This window comes from Mirounga angustirostris, unplaced genomic scaffold, assembly GCF_029215605.1.
Source record: "Mirounga angustirostris isolate CCGP_5_RB_7025 unplaced genomic scaffold, mMirAng1.0.hap1 SCAF_1, whole genome shotgun sequence".
In the NCBI taxonomy this organism is placed as follows: domain Eukaryota; kingdom Metazoa; phylum Chordata; class Mammalia; order Carnivora; family Phocidae; genus Mirounga; species Mirounga angustirostris.
In genome coordinates, this window is record NW_026991709.1 from 165,511,554 (window position 1) to 165,531,530 (window position 19,977).

Sequence of the window (19,977 nt, forward strand, 5' to 3'; positions counted from 1 at the left end):
CCAGGCACTTTAAGTTCATGATCACCTTGGATTCTGTGCTATGAGTAACATCACTACCATTATACAGACGAGGAAACTGGAGTGAAGCTCAGTGAAGGCACGAAGCGACTTAGGGCCCCCCACAAGCTGGTAAGTGACAGAACTGGAATTTTAATCACCATCTGTCTTACACCAAAATCCAGCTCTTTTGCTGCTCAGCACGTAGCTCTATACCATACTTCACTTCAGTTTCTAGAGCCTTTTGTGACATTTCTGTGGCTCAGTGCCCTACGCATGGGTCTCCCAGAAATATTTGTGGATTCAAAATTTTAGCAACGATGAGAATAGCTGACACTTACTAGTTCCCGCCTCTGACACGTTAAGTCAAGCAGGTTAAGTCACTTGTGCCGTTTCTCAGAACTACAGTGGCAGAGCCAGGCAGGGAATCTAGTCTGTCATATCTCAAGGTGTGTGCACTTAACTTTTTTTCTCTGAGGGTCTATGCTTGAGGCAGGGATGCTAATCTCTGGGCACATCATTCTCAGGTAACATGGATGGCTTTCGTTGTTTTAAACTGGTCCCGAGGGGGACCTCCGAAGGACTGAGCATGCCCCTGAGAAGGGTGAAGCAGGAGGGTGATGGCACTGGCTGTGGGACAGTACTTACCAACTCTGTGACCTCCTATCTGGGGACGTGAAGCTGTAATAAGCCCTGTGATTCACGGCCAGCCTTCTCCCTGTGCTTTCTCCAAGCAGATCCTATGCCTTCCCGTCTATAGGCTTAGCTCAAGACTGTTTGCTGCATAGGAATATCCCGTCTCCTCCTGACCCCCCGGCCCCATGCCTGTCTGAGGAGACCCATTACAACTGCCACCTTCTCTGGGAAGCCTCAATGGACTGCCGTGGATTCATTTCTGAACCAAATCCAGTCATTTATTATGCACTCCGAAATAGGTAAATGGGAGACTATTTTGAGAAATTTGTGAAAATACCAAACTGAGGGGATAAACATATTAATGACAACCTTAATATGTATAATTTCCATGCTCAGAAACCCTATAGTGTTTGATTTCATTTTTTGTAAAACAAATCTTATTCTACCGAAGAGCATATGAAATGGGTTTAATCTCTTTAGTAGAATGCAGGATACTTGAGCATTTGCATGGCCAAAATCTGGTGTCAGATAGCCTATGTTTGAATGCTGGTGACTTTGGGTAAGTCCCTTCCCATATCTCTGCCTCTCTTCCTTCACCTGTGAAAGAGGGGTGCTTTTACTATGTTGTTGGGTTTTTAGGGGGAGGATATCATGGGGTAATAATAATTGCTACCATTTATTGAGTGCTTACTATGTGCCCAGCACCGTGCTAAGTTTAGCTTTTCATTCTTATTTGATCCTCCCAAGAGCTCCCTCATTCTTGAAGTCCCTTACCCAGCAATATTTTATTCCCCATAGCACTTATCTTCTTCTACCATATTGTATCATTTACTCATTTTGTTTATTTTTCATCTTCTGCTTCCAGGGCCTCTTGCCTTACATGACTCCAGGAGGCACCATTCACTGTGCATTCTGAGTTCGGCCTTTACCGAGAATATGAGCGTGACTGGTGGGGATTTCCCAGAGTTGTGTAATGTGGAGACCTGGAGCTCCAGGAAGACAGGGATCTATCTTTTCTTTTTTTTTTTTTTTTAAAAATGTGTGTATGCTTATTTTGATCATTGCTGTATCCCTGTATCCAGAACTATGCCTGATCTATAGTAAGCTTTCAATAAATATTTGTTGAAAGAATGAATTAAAAAGCCCTTAAAGAGAGCCCATTTTACTGGTGAGGAAACTGAGGTGCAATGAGTTACTGATTTGCCGAAAGCTCCAAGAGACACTGAGGCAGCTGGGTGTTTTCAGCATGCCTGCTCTCAACAGCTTTGCAAAGCTGCATGTCTGAAATGCCTGGCATTGTCCCTGCCAGCCTGCAATTGCTCAACAAATATTAATGAATTTGCCTACATGGGTCAGCCTCTCTCCTCTGCTAGACAATCCCTACAGAGTAACAAACTGTCACATAGCTGTTGCTTTGAGAAATTAAATTAAATTGCAAGGTGCAAAGAAAAGGTGAACCTTTTGGAGTTTTTGGAAGAAAAATTCCTAACCCGACTGCTAATGGAGTTTGCAGGGGCCTCTCAGGCCTTTCCCACCGGATTCTTTTTCCTGCTGCCTTCCCTTTTGTGAGCATTTCTTCCCCTTTTTGCTTGCAGTGAGTTCTGCTCTCCTGTAGGCTACAATGTGTCAGTTGTTATAAAATCCGGGAGGTGGAGCTTGGTGACGAGGTGGGTGGGGGAGCACTCAGCCAGCCCTGCAGGGCGAGCAGTTCAGCCTTGGTTCACCCGAAGCTTAAGCCTTGTAGCAGGAGAACTTCCATCTCGCTCTCCTGGGTTTGATCCTCACTGTACATCAGACCAGAGGCGCCGAAGGGAGGGAGGATGCGAGATGACCGGTCCTTTGGCAACCTGACCATCTCCTTAGCAGAGCTTTTGAAAGCCAGCCGGGGACTGACTGCCCGACCAAGGAGGCGCCGCACCTCTCGTGAATGTGTGTGTGTGTGTGTGGGTGTGGGTGGGTGGGTGAGCCGGTGTGAGTGAGTGAACGTGTGTGTATGTGTGTGTGTGCATCACGACTGTGTGTGTGTCCGGATGAGTGTGTGAGTGCACGCGTGAGTGTGTTTGCGTGCATGTGTGTATGATCGCTCTCGGTTATTATTTCTGTGGAAGAAAAATCTTGAAAATCTGGGGCAGGTTACTGTGCTTCTAGGGTGGTAGTTCTTCTTTTGCAAGAAGAGCTGACCAGACCAAGCTACTAGAGACATTTTTTTCGGCGAGTAAAGAGAATTTTCCTCCCGGATCGAGAGGGATTTTTCCCCCTCCTGGCTCTGCAGCCAAGTAAAAGAGATTAGTCCCTAAACCTGTGAAATCGACTAGGACCGTGTGATTACCAGGGCTTGAGAGAGGACTTGGGAAGAAAAAGAGAAATAAATCAAACAGCTTGTCAGTGCCTTTGGCCACGTTGGAAGATGTCATCTCAAACTAAGTTCAAGAAAGACAAAGAGATCATTGCCGAATATGAAGCCCAAATAAAAGGTGAGATGCGGGCTGGGGAGTCATGCTTCCCCTCCCCTTTCCTTTTTCTCTTGCTTTGGCTTTCTTTTACCCTTTTCCTCCCTGCCATCACGAAATGTTGTTATGCATCAATAATCTTATTGTGAGTGGGACCAGTGGCAGCCGCACAAGTCCAGACTGGTTTCAACTGCAGAGAGCGCCGGCGCTGGGAGTATGGATTATAGAATGGGCAGCAATCACTGCATTGCAGGTGTGTGAGGAGGATCCGACGCCCGGCTTTAGGAGTGTCGCGGATACTCCATCATCTTGGTGGTGACATGTCACTCTAAGGCCATTTTGACAGTCACCACCTCCTCCCCCCATCCCATGCCGAAAGCCCCTTCATATGATTTTTTACCATCTGCTTTTCTTTTTTTTGCCTCTTTTTGGTTTTTTTTTTGTTGCTCTCCCTTTCCCCTTTCTCTGGGCTGGAATTCACATGCATATGCACAGGGAAGCAGCATCCCTGGGCTGCCATTCTTTGTCACTGTCTCTTGGCTGGCCTGGGTTGCCATGGATGAACTGTTACAGGGCATATTGATCCGAACTAATGCAGGCATTTAAGCATAAAGAGGGAGCTCGGTGCAGAAAATGTATTCTCTCACAGTGTGCAGCCCCAATCACCATCCGGCTGCTTGCTAGCATGTAGGGGCACCAGCCTTCATTCAAAGCCAACAGCTCAGTGTGCCCTTTCGGCTGGTCGGAGCTGCCTGGCTGCCGTAGTGCCCGAGGACGCCTGCCAGCAGGGTGAGATGACCTCTGGCTGCTTGGTCCAGCTTTGCTGCGCGGGGGGCACACTCCTCTCTGAAGCTGCTCCCTAAGTCCTCCCTAGCAAGGCGAAATAGGACACTGGACACAATGGCATAGACAAATGCAGGCGGGATCCTCATTCATGCCAGACTGGGGTTCTCCCACCTTCGTGAGTTTTAGGCTCAGCTTTGGTGAGGAAAACCTAAAAGCACCATGCTCACTCTTTCTCTGAGGATGTACCCTGAGGAAAGCTGGGCCTGTGCCTCTTAGTGTCTGGTTTCTTTCTGGTCCTGGATCTCCTTGCTGCGACACAGGCTGTGTTGTGGTCTTCCATGGAAAGACTGAAGACAAAATACGTCTTCAGGGGATACCGAGGCCTGCCCTTGAGGTTCTGGGTGGACTATTAGAGCAAGTTGGTTATTTGGGGCCCAGGTGACGTGAGGCTGCCACACCTGCTTTTAGGTGCTGCCGCAGCTCCAGACTCGGTGACCCAGGAAGTCGGGTTGCCTCCCCAGGAGCACCGGGAGGCCGGCATCCACAGCTGCTGCACACGCTTCAGATGCTTGGGAACCTTTGGGAGGGGAGCAGCCATCAGGGGAGAGCTTTGTTTTTTTTTTCCAGTCTCGCCAACCGTCTTGTGCCTTTTAGTTCTGGTCAGACCCGGCATGCTAATCACCTCTGGGTCGACCCCAGGGCAGAAATAAGCAGAAAACCCTTCTCCAGTTTTCAGTTCGTATGGAAAACAGTGCCTTACGATGTTTCAACCTTGCTGAGGATTTAGAAGCAAGTCCTTTATTGGTCAGAGATTTGAATTCACCCGACTGCTCCAATACAAAAGCCCAGGTTCGGTCTTTGCATACACACTTTTTAGGGAGTTTATGTTTTATAAGACGAGTGTAGCTGATTATTATTGTTCTTTTTAACTGCGGTTCCCAAGAAAAATGGCACAATAGAGAAGGGGATGTTGAGTTTTGGACAATTTGGGGTTTTTATTAGCATTGTCGTGGTAGGGAGCACGCTTGTCTCATTTTTGGATTGCTACCACTGGGCCCATGAACTTTGCTTGAGGATCAATTAAGCATTTATTGCTCTGGCTGATTCTTTTACTTTTTACCTTTCACCTTTATTTTAACAACTACTCAGCAAGCCCAAGGTAACGCATTTCAGCAGGAAATTTGTCCAGATGATCTTGTCTCTCCCAGACTCTAAAGGTCTCTACATTCTGGTTAAAGGAATTGAATTTTATTCCTTTGGAATTGACACCCACACGACTTAGATCAGGATGTTGATGTGCCCAAAACCGTCTGGAATCTTTTCTCTCAAAATTCTGTTAATCATCATCATAATTACTGATGTCCATACAGGGCTCTACAGTTTCTCTGGCTCACTCCCAAACATCACTCCTCGTGGCCTACACAATGTTACAGAAAGGGTTCGTATGAGCTCAGTTTTGGAGATGAGGAAACTGAGGCCTCATCGTGTGGAATGACTTGCCCAAGGTCACAAGGCTGGGAATGTGAAGGCAGCCGGTCATCTTTCCCAATACATTGTTTGCCTGAAGCTGCCCCGTGAAGGATTGATGTTAGTAGCAGATGGCGGTTTTGTGGTGGGGACTGGCTGCCTCTTGATCGTGTTCCATTGTTTACCCTCCTACTTTTATCCCTTGCCTTTGTTGTTTGTCTCTGAAGAATGTTTGACCAATCACCAAAAATAACGCCTGATGCCAATTTCCTTTCTCCCAGGGTATCATATGGCCAATTTGGTGCAAACACTTCACTTAGGTAGATTTTGTCCTCTGTGAGTCGAGTGAGGAGAATTTTTGGTTTTTTAAAAATGACACTGAGTTCTTTGTTGACTTATTCTCTTTTATCTCTTTTTGAAGAATTTATTGACCTAAGAATTTTTAAAACTGTTTCTTTTCTCCTGTTGTAAAAAATCTCAGATCCATGCCTTCTCTTGCCTCGTCAAATACTTGAATCCCTTTGATTATATATTTGCAACATAGTAGTATACCACGTGCTTTTACATTTCCAGTGATGGGGAACTCATCACTTCCCAAGTCTACATATTCTACCTATGGATAGCTCCGGCTGTTGTGTTGTTTATGTCCACCTATTGCTTCTATATTATCTTCCCCTTGGGACTTCATAGAACAAGACAGATGCTGCTTCGTCCCCATGACTGCCCGTTGGATGTTTGGAGACTCTGATCGTAGCCCCTGCACTATGATTATCCTCATTTGCTCATGTAAGGTGCTTATCTGCAGCTTAATCATCTTCTCTCTCCTTTGGATTTACTATATACTGGGATGCAAACTCTAGTGCCTTTGGTTGCTTGGCAGATAGAAAAAATGAGTGAAGGTGGCTGAGTAAGATGATTTGTGGTAGTTGATCACCACTTCATTGAGGGCAATAGAAGAAAGAGTGGTGGTGATTATGGTAGGCTTGAGAGCACGTGTCCTGTCCAAATGGAAAGTCACTACTTGGGTTCAGCCTGTTGTTGCCATTTAGGAATGTAGGCCTAACTAGATCTTTCAATTTCTCAAGAGATGCCAGAAATCTAGATGAAAGCTTTATGCTATTAAAGATGTTTTTCCAAGGTACACCTGGCTGACTCCATTGGTAGAGCTTGTGACTCTTGATCTTGGGGGTCATGAGTTTGAGTCCCAAGTTCAGTGTAGGGATTACTTAAAAAAGTTTAAAAAAGTTTTGTGACTCTTGATCTTGGGGTTATGAGTTCAAGCCCCATACTGGGTGTGAAGATTACTTAAAAATAAAATCTTAAAAAGAAAGATGTTTTGCCAAATGGACCTTCAAAAGATCATACTATCAAAAACCTTCTTCAAGAGTGGTAGGAAGTTCTAGATGAAGGTCTCTGGATGTGGTCAGAGAAAGAAAACAACTATCACCTCCTTTATGCTGCATGTAATGCTTCTACTTATATAGCCCAAAGGTTGAATTAGCCCTTTCACTGCCCGCCTCCTCTTTGTACCATATCTTTTATATCTGCTGTATTTTTCCAATCCACTAGGCTAGGAGTTTTGTCAGAGAAAAGAAAATGAAATGAATTTAATAGGACTTGTTTTTGGTGACCCTGTGCTGGCTCCAGGACTCTGCTTGCTGTCTGAAGTGCTTACAAGTGTCCCTTTATGAATCTGTTCAAGAACTTTCCTTGAGAGTGACATCACATTTCTCTAGCCTGGAAATGGCAAGCTATAACTTCTTCCCCCTTTTGAAAATCAGAATAACATTTGCCCATCTCCAGAGTTTTGGCATCTATCCTATTTTTTCACAATTCCCTCAAAGATCACTGATAGTGTTTGGTAATCTTATTTGCCAGAGTTCCTAGTATCCTGGCTCTAATTCATCTTGCTGTCAGACATGATGATCTGTTCTGCTTTTATTCAGAGTTCCCATTTCCATTTCAACCTAATAGAAAATTGAAATAGAAACACTGTGATTGACTTTAGTGTTTTGTTTTTTTATTATGCATCCATAGTCACTTTAGGTCATCTTCTTAAGAGCAAAAGTCTAGAATTTGGGGGAAGAAGAGCAGATTTTTGAAGACGATCACAGAGAAGTATTTCTTTACTCATTCATTTATATATTCATTCAATAAACATTGATTTTCTACTTTGTTCTTAGTGTTGGTGCTGGGGGTTGTGAGAGATGCAGAGTATATGATATATTCTTGGTTTTCTAAGATTTTTCTTGAAATATGGTGATAAAATCAGTGAAGGAAATTTAAAAAACTCAGAACACGGGCGCCTGGGTGGCTCAGTTGGTTAAGCGACTGCCTTCGGCTCAGGTCATGATCCTGGAGTCCCGGGATCGAGTCCCGCATCGGGCTCCCTGCTCGGCGGGGAGTCTGCTTCTCCCTCTGACCCTCCTCCCTCTCATGCTCTCTGTCTCTCATTCTCTCTGTCTCAAATAAATGAATAAAATCTTTAAAAAAAAAAAACAAAAAAACTCAGAACACAAAAACTTCTAGCTGAACACCAGAATGAGTTTAGTCTGAAAGAGATTATGCCATTGAATGAGTGGATGAGCTCCTTAGGAACCCTCACTACTCTCAGCAGGCTCCAAGAAGGAAAGGACGCTGGGTTGGGGAGACACTGGGGAGTAGTAGGGACTGTGGCTGATTAGTGAGCTCACCTAGAGGAGTCAGCTGCTGCTCGGCTCCAGTCTTCACTGCCAGGCAGGGTATGAGCCCAGAGTGGTCAGTTCTTTCAGTGTTTCAAGGGCATCTGGATTTTAAAACAAAATGTCTTGATTTTTATTTTTAATTTCTAAATTTTTAAAAATTTTAAATTAAAAACATTAAGACATTGGGTTGTCTTTTTTATTTTTGAGCTGTAAGAGTTCTTTTTTAAATTAAAGGATGGGGCACCTGGGTGGCTCAGTCAGTTAAGCTTCTGATGCTTGATTTCGGCTCAGGTCATGATCTCAGGGTCGTGAGATCAAGCCCTGCGTGGGGCTTGGTGCTCAGCGTGGAGTCTGCTTCAGATTCTCTCTCTCCCTCTGCCCCTCTCCCTGCTCCTGCGTGTGCTCTCTCTCTCTCTCAATAAATAAATAAAATCTTAAAAAAAACAAATTGGAGGATAGTTGACATACAATGTTACATTAGTTTCAGGTGTACAATGTAGTGATCCAACTCTGTATATTAGGCTATGCTAAGCTCACAAGTGTAGCTACCATCTGTCACCATACAACACTATTACAATACCGCTGACTATATTCCTTAGGCTGTGCCTTTCATCTCTGTGATTTATTCATTCCATAACTGGAAGCCTGTACTTCCCACTTCTCTTCACCCATTTTACCCATCCCCCTACTCCCTCCCTTTGACAACCACCAGTTTGTTCTCTGTACTTATGGGTCTGTTTCTGTTTTTGTTTTTGTTTTTGTTTTTAAAGATTTTATTTATTTGACAGAGCACAAGCAGAGGGAGAGAGAGGGAGAAGGAGGCTCCCCGCTGAACAAGGAGCCCGATGTGGGACTCGATCCCAGGACCCTGGGATCATGACCCGGGGCGAAGGCAGCCGCTTAACTGACTGAGCCACCCAGGCATCCTGTCTGTTTCTGCTTTTTGTTTATTCATTTGTTTTGTTTTTTAGGTTCCACACATACGTTAGATCACATGGTATTTGTTTTTCTCTGTCTGACTTACTTCACTTGGCATAATATCCTCTAAGTCTATCCATGTTGTTACAAATGGCAAGACCTCATTCTTTTTGATGGCTGAATAATGTTCCATTGTATATATATGCCACATCTTCTTTATCCATTCATCTATCCATCCGTGGACATTTAGGTTGCTTCCATATCTTAGCTATTGTAAATACTGCTGCAGTAAACATAGGGGTGCATATATCTTTTCAGATTTGTGTTTTTGTTTTCTTTGGGTAAACACCCAGCAGTGGAATTACTGGATCATAGGGTATTTCTATTTTAATTTTTTGAGGAACCAACATACTGTGTTCCACAGTGGCTGCACCAATTTACATTCCCAGCAACGGTGCACAAGGGTTCCTTTTTTTGCACTCTGAGGGTTCTTTATTCTGGATACAAGTCCCTTAGCAGATATATAATTTGCAAGTATTTCCCCCCATTCTGTGGGTTATCCTTTCCCTTTTTTGATGGTGCCCTTTGAAGCACAAAAGTATTTAATTTTTATGAAGTTTAGATTATCTATTTATTCTCATGCTTTCATGTCATATCTAGGACTCTTTTGCCAAATCCAAGGCCGTGATGAAAAGCTCCTGATTTTCAAATAGCTCAGATTTTTAAGAAACACTATGCTGCCTGGACAAACCCATCAGTAGGATATCTTCAGCCCATAGCCCACCACTTTGCAACTTCTGGCCTACAAGTTGAAGTCCATAAAAGGTCTTGGTGATGGAGCCTCAGCCAGTTCTCCTGTTTTATCTTCAGTTGTTTTCTCTATAATAGGCCTGTGCTTTTACAACCACATGAAACCAATCCTTGTCTCTGAGTCCTCCATACCCCTTTCCACCTCCAGATCTTTCCACATTTGTGCCTTTGTTCTCTTTAAAATGTCCCCCTCTTCTCACACTTTCTTTGTCTGGCCAATTCCTGACCATCCTTCAGTGTCTGCCCAAATGATACCTTCTTCCGTGATGCCTTCCTAATAACTCTCCTAGGCAGAATTAGTGGTTCTGCCTCACATCTGCCCCCCACATTCTGAGCCTTATTATCCTTTATTACAATCTTGTGATTAGTCCTTTGGCCATGAACTCTTGAGGACAGAAATGCTCATGGTCATTTTGTTTCCAGAATGTGGTTGGCACAAGATAGGTTGAGAGAGTGGCTGGTAAGTTACTAATAAGAAGTTTTACTCTTACAACTTTTAGCTAACATAGTTATTCTCTTTGACATGTGTCTTAGTCTGCCATAACAAAGTACCGTGAACGGGGTGGCTTAAACAATAGACATTTATTTCTCACAGTTCTGGAGGCTGGAAGTCCAAGATCAAGGTACTAACACATTTGGTTCCTGGTGTTGTAGATGGCTGTCCTTTCTCTGTATGCTCACATGGCCTTTGCTCAGTGTGTGGAGAAAGACAGAGAGCTATCTTCTTCTTCATATAAGGGCACCAATCCCATTATGAGGGCCCCACCCTCATGACCTTCAACTAAACCTAATTATCTCCCCAAAGCCTCATCCACCTCCAAATACGATCGCACTGGGGGTTAGGGCTTCAACATATGAATCTGGAGGGGGAGACACAAACACTCAACCTATGACAGCAGCTATATTTTCTGTTCCATTGAAAGTAGGGGTTTTACTGAGAAAGGAAATATTCTCCATAGTTTGCTGAAGTTCCTTGTTTGTCCCTGATAGTGGAGATTTGGTGAAGGCTGATGTGTTGAAAGCCAAGGTGATGTTTGATGAGGTGATGTTTGCCGTGATCATGGTGGAGTGTGCATTCCAGGCTCTTTCCAGTTTGGGGAAATCAATGGATCTGGGGGTCTGGTATTGGCTGTTTTTGGAGTTTTCACCACCAGAGTTTTTATTTTATTTTATTTTTTATTTTTTTAAATTTTTTTATTTTTTAAAGATTTTATTTATTTATTCATGAGAGACAGAGAGAGAGACAGAGGGAGAAGCAGGCTCCCAAGGAGCAGGGAGCCCGATGTGGGACTCGATCCCAGGACCCTGGGATCATGACCTGAGCCGAAAGCAGACGCTTAACCATCTGAGCCACCCAGGCGACCTTCACCAGAGTTTTTTAGAGACAACCTTTCCTTTCTAGAAACCTCTCTTAATCATTCGTTCCTTCACTTACTCACTCATTCATCAATGATGGTTACAAGCTGTGCTTCGGGTTATATAACTTTCTTTAGTGGTGGGAGATCATTAATTTTTATTTATCTCTAGGTCTCAGTCATATATAGCAGTATCTCATTTTGTGTTCTCAGTAATTCTCTGAGGTAGTCATTATTATTCCCATTTTATAGGTTAAAAGCTCTAAGGTTCAGAGAAATAAAGTTACATCAGATCGCATAGCAAACAGGGGCAGAGCTAGGATTTAAATGAAGCCTTCCTGACTTCCAGTTGTAAAGGGAGGCAAGAAGCATGCCAAGGCAATGTGGCTCTGAAACCTAGGGGTTCCTTTACTGGGGGGCCAGTCTGGGATGGGTCTTAATCTTTGACTTCCTACCCTTCCTAAAACTTCAGCTCCCCTTCTAATCTGACTTTTCCTAGTGCTCACTGGATGCCACCTAGCTGTGTCAGATACCTTCACCCCGCCCCCCCCCAATGGAGTCACCTTTGGCAAAGTGCCCACTGGAGATACTCCTGTAGACTTGACTGAGGCTGCCATATCTGCCTCTGTCAACCTGGAAATATAGAACCAGAAACCTGAGTGGTCTTCTAGTCTAGTTCTCCCACTTCTAACCCTCTAGATGTGGAAACTGATGTTCAGAGAAGGGTTCTGGCTTGCAGACACTTGTAGATCATAGTTCCAGGAGGGGGAAAGCTCTCTCTGTTAGGCCCATTGCTGTAGGCTCGTGCCTGGCCTCTAGTTGGTGATCCATAAATGTATGGAGTTGAATTGCTCTGGTGGGTGGTGCAAGCCCAGGTGGTGGTGATTGCCTGGGAGGCGGAGCTGAGTGGTACCTTGGAGAACAGGACGAGGCAAGGATATAATAGGGAAGGATGGGAGGGCGGGGAGGTTAGGCTGGGTCAGAAATTGGGTCTTTTCCGGGAAGGGATGGGGGTTGACTTCTTCAAGATGCTGAGTTTCAGAACCTCTGGCCTAATACAGGACCCAGCAAGTGGTGTCCTGGGCTTGATTTCACTTGTAAATGATTCATTCCTGATGGCTTGTTGGTGTTTATAAAATATCTTGGCTGGCCAGGAGTGGGATTTTGGCTCTTTTCTCTTCATTTGTTTAATCATTAGGCCAATTTATGTTTGGAGTAGTGTTCCCTGAGGTGTATTCCATGAAACTGGATGTAAAGAGGCTTTAGCTGGAAAAAACAGTTCTGTGGTCAAATGAGTCTTGGAAGTTCTAACATAAACTGAGTTAAATAGGTTTGTTTCCCACAGGACTTCTGGGAACCTTAAATGTGTTAAGTATGAAGTGCCAAAAAGGGGCCATGGACTTTTCTCAAACTTGTTCAGTCTCGTAGACATTTTTCATGGAATATCTCACACAACTTTATTCCTGAGGGGCGCCTGGGTGGCTCAGTCAGTTAAGTGTCTGCCTTTGGCTCAGGGATTGGAGCCCTGTGTCGGGGCTCCCTACTCAGCGGGGAGTCTGCTTTTCCCTCTCCCTCTGCGCTCCCCCCCACCCACTTATGCTGTTTCTCGCTCTCTCTCTCAAGTAAATAAATAAAATATTAAACAACAGCAACAACAACAACAACAAAAACAACAAACTATTCCTGACTGTATTCCCGAGATTACATTTTGGAAAGTATCAGACTATACAATTTGTGGATTATCCCGATTCTTTCTCTTTTTTGCCTTTTGCCCAGTTCCCTAATTTTTATACTTTTCTCAGAGGGCAGTTTGAAGAGGGGAAGAGGTAAAACAAATGCGTATCCAGCCCAGCTAAGTGATATTGATGTGGTGTTTTGAGGTCACTTAGAAAATGTGGGTTTTGACATCTCCAATTACAGAGCACTCAACCATCGATTTAAATGGTAATTTGGCGACAGCTTGCCCCTGATCAATATGCGTGGCGTGTGCCCTTCTATGGGTGACAGTAGGGGATGCCCTCAACTGCAGGCTGCGTTCAAGGTGCCTTGAGTGGACCCCAGCACTGCCCCCGGGATTGTACAGTCGATGCCAGGTGACAGGTGTGCTGAGGAACGCATGGAAGCCCACAGCCCGTGCACCTCAGAGTGAACAGAGATCAGCCACAAATCCAGGTGTATGAGAAATGTGTTTTTCTTTATGTTTCTGTAGCTTGATTTCCATTTCTCATCTCTCTTCTGCTGGGGGTGGCAGAAATAAATATAAGTCAATTTGAGGTCTCTCCTGTTTCCTTCCATGCTGTGCCCCAAGGTCCGGGAGACGAAGGTTGTGCCAAGGGACATCTGTTGTGCTTTATCATCAATTTATTTTGGCAAATGAAATAGCCTCCTTCTCTTCGGGCCTTTGGTGGTCTGTCCATGCCAGTGATCCATCCTTCTTTGTTCCCAATCTCGAGACTCCTTCCTGTGTCCCTCTCTTCAGTCCTTCCGTGCTGTTTGCAGGCACCAGGAATCATCCTGGTGCTCACGTACCATGCTGGCTTGTGAAGAACTCTGGACATTTGTCTCCGGCCTGTCTTGCCATACCCTGTCCTTGCTTCTCCAGTGCCTCCCTAGAGCTCTCTGGCTGGGGAAGCAGCCCAACTCCTCTGTTCTACAAATCTCTATGGGGGTTCCCCTGTCACCCTCTTTCCCTGGGCTTGTTTGGGGTGAGGCAGGGTACAGGCTGTTTTCCTATAGATCCATAAAATCTACATACACTTTACTGACTCCTGGAAATCTTTATCCATGTGTAGATTAGAGGTGGTATCCTGGCTCTTTGTCATCAGACATTCCCTCAAAGCTGCTGTACATAATCCACATTCTTTCTATTCTCCCTGAGGGCTAGGCTTTTGAAAGTCAAAAGCCAAGAATTGACTCTTTCTCTGTATTACCCCAGAGGCAACAAACATAGAAAGCCCTTCTTGCCTGAATCTGGTCCAGAAGCTCTTAAGGAAATATGGATGAAAAACCTTCAATATTTCAAGATATTAATTGTAGTGAATTTCTTTTCTTTTCCACTTGTACCATCCTGACCCAGACCACTGTCACCTCTTGCTGGGATCATGGCAACATCCTTCTAACTCAGGGTTTCTCAACCTCCACACTACTGACATTTGGAGTTGGACCAGTTTTTGGTGGGTTGTTAGAGCCCTGGCCTCTACCCACTAGACTCCTGTAGCACCCCTCTCCCTCCCCAAGCTGTGACAACCAAAAATGTCTCCAGACATTGCCAAATGTTCCCTGAGGGGGCAAAAGAGGCCCTAGTTGAAAGCCACTGACCTAACTGGTCTCCCTGATTCTTCTTTTATTCTCATGGCCTGTTCTTTGCACAGCAGCCAGCAGTAATCCGTACACAATTTAAATCTAACCATGTTACTCCCTGGGTCCAAACCGTCCAGTAGCATCTCATTGCATAAGAGTCAAATCGAGGGGCGCCTCGGTGGCTCAGTTAGTTAAGTGTCTTGACTCTTGATTTCCATTTGGGTCATGATCTCAGGGTCCTGGAATCCAGCCCGGTGTTGGGCCCCTGCATTGGCCTCATGCTCAGCATGGACTGTGCTTGGGGTTCTCTCTCTCCTTCTCCCCTTGCTCCTCCCCCAACTTTTTTTTAAAAAAGATTTTTTTTTTTTTAAGATTTTATTTATTTATTTGAGAAAGAGAATGAGACAGAGAGAAAGAGTATGAGAGGGGGGAGGGTCAGAGGGAGAAGCAGACTCCCCGCCGAGCAGGGAGCCCGATGCGGGACTCGACCCCGGGACTCCAGGATCATGACCTGAGCCGAAGGCAGTCGCCCAACCAACTGAGCCACCCAGGTGCCCAAAAAAGATTTTATTTATTAACACAGAGAGAGAGAGACAGAGAGAGAGGGAGAGACAGCACAAGCAGGGGGGAGTGGGAGAGGGAAAAGCAGGCTCCCCGCTGAGCAGGGAGCCAAACACAGGGACCCTGGGATCATGACCTGAGCCGAAGGCAGATGCTTAACTGACTGAGCCACCCAGGTGCCCCAACAAATAAAATATTAAAAAAAAAGTTGAATCCAAACCCCTGGCTAGGCTTACAAAGCCATGTTCTGCCCACCTTGGCCTCCTTACCTCTCCACAATCCAAGCTTGTAACCCACTTCAGGCCTTTGCACATAGCTTTTCCCTCTCTCTAGAATCCTTTTCCCCTGGATTGTCACATGGCTGGCTCCTTCTTGGTATTCAGCTTTCAGCTCTCATGTCACTTCCTGACTACTCAACCTTAAATAGCCATGAAGTAACTAGTGGATTAGCTGACTTGAATTCTCAGCAGAACACTTATGGCTATATGATATTTTCCCTTCTTTGTTTATTTCTTCTCTTTACCAGAATTGAAAGTCTCTAAGAATAAGACTTTTGTTTCCCTTGCCCATTTGTGTTTTGTTAGCACTTGGAACAGCCCTTGGTCTATAATAGGTGATCAAAGTATTTGTTGAATGAATGAATGAATGTACATTTCCTTTTGATGGACTTTGTGCACAAGCGTGTATAGATGTTCTGCTTCAGGGTACATGGGATTTTATTGGGAATTGCAGTTCAGAGGAACATAGTGAAGCAGATCTAGGCTTTCCCCAAGCCCTGAAGGAAAGGTAATTCAGGAAGATGAAGAATACAAAGAACAGACAATTGTATCTAGGCAGGGCTGTCCAACTCATTAGAGGGACCAGGGGGCCACTTGCAGGGATACTGCAGGGAATCCAATATTTTCTGTTAATTGTGTTCCTAGTGTGTGTCTGATATGGGGACACAAAAATGGGTAAAATATAGTCCCCATCCCTGTCTTGATGGACTCATAGTTTTCTAGGAAAGATAGTTACAAAAATAGATTAATTGATTATAATAAGTATAATAAGTACTGGGATAGTGCTGGAACCACACACACTTTGGGAACTGAGAGTGAAAGTGACAGCTTTGCCTGGGAGAGCTGGAGAAGTTCTTACAGAAGAAAGGAATTTTGAGTAGGGTTTTGAAGGATGGATAGAAGCTCAGCTGGTGACAAAGGCATGTCATGAAGAGAGAATAGCATGTACAAAGGCATAGGGGTTATGGAAGGGCCTAGGTACTTGGGAAATGGTGAGAAGTTTGGTATGGCTGAAGTCCAGAGTAGATGGAATGAAGTTCCTTTCTAACCATTGGATCCTATTAGTCTTTGACCTTGGAGATGGAGGATGAGGTTCTTATTTTTTTTTATTACATTTTTTTTTTCTGATTATGGATATATACATGCTTGTTATTTTAAAAGTTTCTAAAATACAGAAAAATAAAAAAAAAATAAAAAAAAAGAATCTAGAAGCCACTACCTGAGCCACCACTATAAATAGTCCATGTATTATTACCTTTCAGACTTTATATCTCTATCTACAAATCTGTTTTATTCATATATATATATATATGATAAAAAAATGGGACCACAGATCTTTAATGAAAAGTTATAAAAATAAAGCTGATAGGCAGAGTGTCATAGGCCTAGAGCTTAAAATGGATAGAGTATGGCCTAAAAATACACAGACTTTGTCAAGTAAGAACGTTAATCAATAAGCATGACCTTCCACGTGTTTTGATGGTCCTTTAGAACAGGGGATTGGTTTGTTGGAAACCATCCTACTGTGGTGGTTGGCTTGTGTTGCCACTTCTGTCCCACTGGATTTGTGTAAAATTGAGGGGAACTGAGTTGACTTATCAAGAACTGCCCTCCACATCTGTCCTAGCCACTCATAACTGAAATTTTCCCCCTTTCTGGTCCCCTGTTGTCTCACTTCCCTGTTGGTACCCAAGCAGCGGTTCCTACCTTTGGCAGGAAGTATTAAAAGGAGAGTGTTGTCTAGGACAAAGAATTTAGCCTCAGCAGTGGGTTGCCCTTCCCTGCTGGTACCTTTCCTTTGGTCCACCTTTCCCTGTTGTTCTCTGCCAGCATCCCTGGTCACCTGTAGTACTTTTGGGATTCCTGATTGCTGGTCTGCTTCCAACAGTGATAACCTGCTTTCCTCTTGCTTCTGATAGTTGGTGCGGGTATTTCGGAATATAGTTTATTTTAGATTAGTATGTTTCCCAACTCTTTGTCAGACAGAAAGGCCTGGATTCCTGTAGGTAGGTAGAGCTGTCACTCAGAGATCGGAGCACAGTGGGAGGGGACGGCTCTGTAGGGGCACCTTCCATAGCTTAGGGTGCTTTAAAAGCAACAAGAGAAAGAGAGAGGGAGATGACATGAGAGGACCCTTACCAATGAAACACCTGAGCCACCTTCAGGGACATGAAAGAGTGGGTGTTGCTTCTTTGATTTTGTTTGTATTAAAGAATGCAAACTGGCTGAGCAACATGGCTGCTCTCCAGCTGTCATCTTGGTAGGGCATTTACAAGCAGGGTTGGCTATTACGTTACTTTTTACTTTATCAGTGGCCTCTCCAGACAGTATTTTGGATCTCCCAAAGATATATCTTCTTGAGGAAACTGAGGCAGAACAACAGTTACCTCCTGGCTTCTGACACCTGGTAACTGATAACTCCTTGACCTCCTACCCTGGCCATTTGGGTTCCTGATCTTTTGCCTGGTTGTGGTCTTTGGAGTTTATTTGTCCCTTGATCCTTAGCTAATACAGGGCTTTAGTCTTGGCCTGACCCTCCTGCTTATGCCCCACCCTGAGTATCTCTGCCTTGCCAGATCTCATACTTGGCATAATATTACCATCAAAACTCTGTGCCAAAAATGGCAGAGGCCCCACTGCTCTTTGCCAGAAACATGCAATTGTTGTGCTATCAGGAATAGTGGGGAAGAAATGTTGAGAATGTGGTGGGCCAGTTCACTTTGATTTAGCTTAACAAATATTTATTGAGTTCCTACTATGTTTTCTGCCCTCATAGACTTTAAAATTCTGTGGGGAAGGTGGATTTTTAACTTGTAATGACAAAAATGTTGAGTGTTAGGAGGGGGTGGTACCGAGTTGTTGGGTAGGTGATTTCTGATATTGATCTATAAAGTTGAACCATATTGGCCAAGCTTATCTCCCAACCATCATTTTCTGAGCTATTTAGGATCTAGACAGAACCATCTTTCTGTTTAGAGAAGAGTCAGAAGCCATCAAAATATTGAAGGAGTCAGGAAGTGGTACTTCTAAGAGAAACATACAACTCCTGGTATAAAAGACAAAAATGGTTCCAGAAAAGGAACTTTGCAGTAGTTATACTCAAGATGGTAAATACAATTGTGGGATAAGTGCTATTAAGGGGAAATTAAAGCCAGGGATCAACTGAAAGCGGCTGAAATCCATCCTGGTTGAACAAGTTATGCTAAAGTCACAGAAGGGAGTTGAGTGGAGAATATGGACTGTGGAAGGAGGCGGGGGATGAGGCTCTGGATGGAATCTCACACACCTGGGTCTGAATTTTGCCTTATGGCTTATCAGCTGAATGACCTTGGATAAGTCTTTTCTTATCCAAAAAAGAGAAGAAATAATATCTCACCAATTTCCTTATTTGGAAAATGGGGATAATAATACCTCACTCGTGTGTGTGTGTGTGTGTATGTGTGTGTGTGAGAGAGACAGAATTAGTTGAAGTAACACACATCAGAATTTCCAGCACACTTCTTGGTACACAGGAACCAAGAAAAATGAAAATGTTAGCTAAACCAGTTAAGAGGGTCATCAGCATTCAGAGCCCTGGACCGTGAACCTAAACTTACAGCTGAAGCACTTAGTAAGTGCAGCCGGTTGGAAAGGAGAGGAAGATGGGGCATCTAAGAAACCATGAGTACAGGCGCAATTGCCTGCATGGGCAGCTGGGAAAGGAAGTCCTGGCCATGATGCTTTCTTTGACTACTGCAGCGTTTTTCCCAGTGTGGCTCCTGGGCCACCTGCATCAGAATCATGAGGGAGGAATTGATAACAAACTCAGATTCTGGGGCTTATCCCAGACCTATTGAATCAGAATCTCTGGGGGGTGGGGCCTGGGAACCTACATTTTTTAAGTGCCCCAGGTTTTATGAACTTGAAATATTTGGGCCTGAACTGTAATAAACTCATCAATTTGACTGTCTTTGTATCTTTTTCTTGAAGGCAAAGGAACATTTAGTAATTATGTAGATTACATGAATGAGAAAAAAAAAACCCAAGTCCCCAGTGTGTATGTGTATCCTGTGCATGCATGCGTGCATGTGTGTGTAATACAACCCTGTTTTTTTTTTTTTTAAATAAAAAATGTGCGTCTTTATGTTTTGGGTGTGTATAAGAGTCTGATAGTTCTTACTTATTTGTAATGCTGTTTACTCTTGGGGAGTAGGAAAAGAATGTAGGTCAGGGATGAGGGCAGGATGTTAGTGACGGAATGGTGGAAAGGAGACGTTTTTTCCTTATATTCTTCCATTTTGATTGATTTCTAAAGTAATGAGCATGATTACTTTTCTAACTAAAAAGCCCACAAAGTTGACAATAAGTAAGGAATTTATTGACAAAATTTCCTGCTATGGAGGATGCTCAGACATCAGCTGAACTATAAAACGAAAGTGGAAAAGAAAAGAAGACAGACAGACACCTGCAACAGATATATAAGTAATGCTTAACTTCTTGTGGTATTCATTATATATTGTAAGAATGATGGCTGAAATGAAATATACTACTTTACTGGATGATTCCCCAGTGGAAGTAGAAGGTGTTTCTCCCTGTTCTGTCAAAATTCTAAGAGATGGGGATGGGGTGGAGTAGTCAAGCCCAACAATTTAATTTATTGGGTTCATATTGGGAGCCGTTGAATCTGGGGTTTAGAGTTGTAAGACCTGATTTTCCATCTTTGATCTGTCTTTTGAGCAAGGCACATCTCTATTTT

The 19,977-nt window shown here is 43.9% G+C and overlaps 1 protein-coding gene across 1 annotated transcript in view; it reads left to right on the plus strand.

The window, feature by feature from the left end:
• The first annotated feature begins 2,196 nt into the window (after positions 1–2,196).
• The window catches only part of SRGAP3 (SLIT-ROBO Rho GTPase activating protein 3), a 244,116-nt gene continuing 226,335 nt past the window's right edge, over positions 2,197–19,977 (plus strand). Inside the window, exon 1 of the mRNA XM_045861921.3 lies at positions 2,197–3,107. Coding sequence (XP_045717877.1) covers positions 3,041–3,107 — 67 coding nt within the window. The 5' untranslated portion in view covers positions 2,197–3,040. The remainder of the gene's footprint in view (positions 3,108–19,977) is intronic.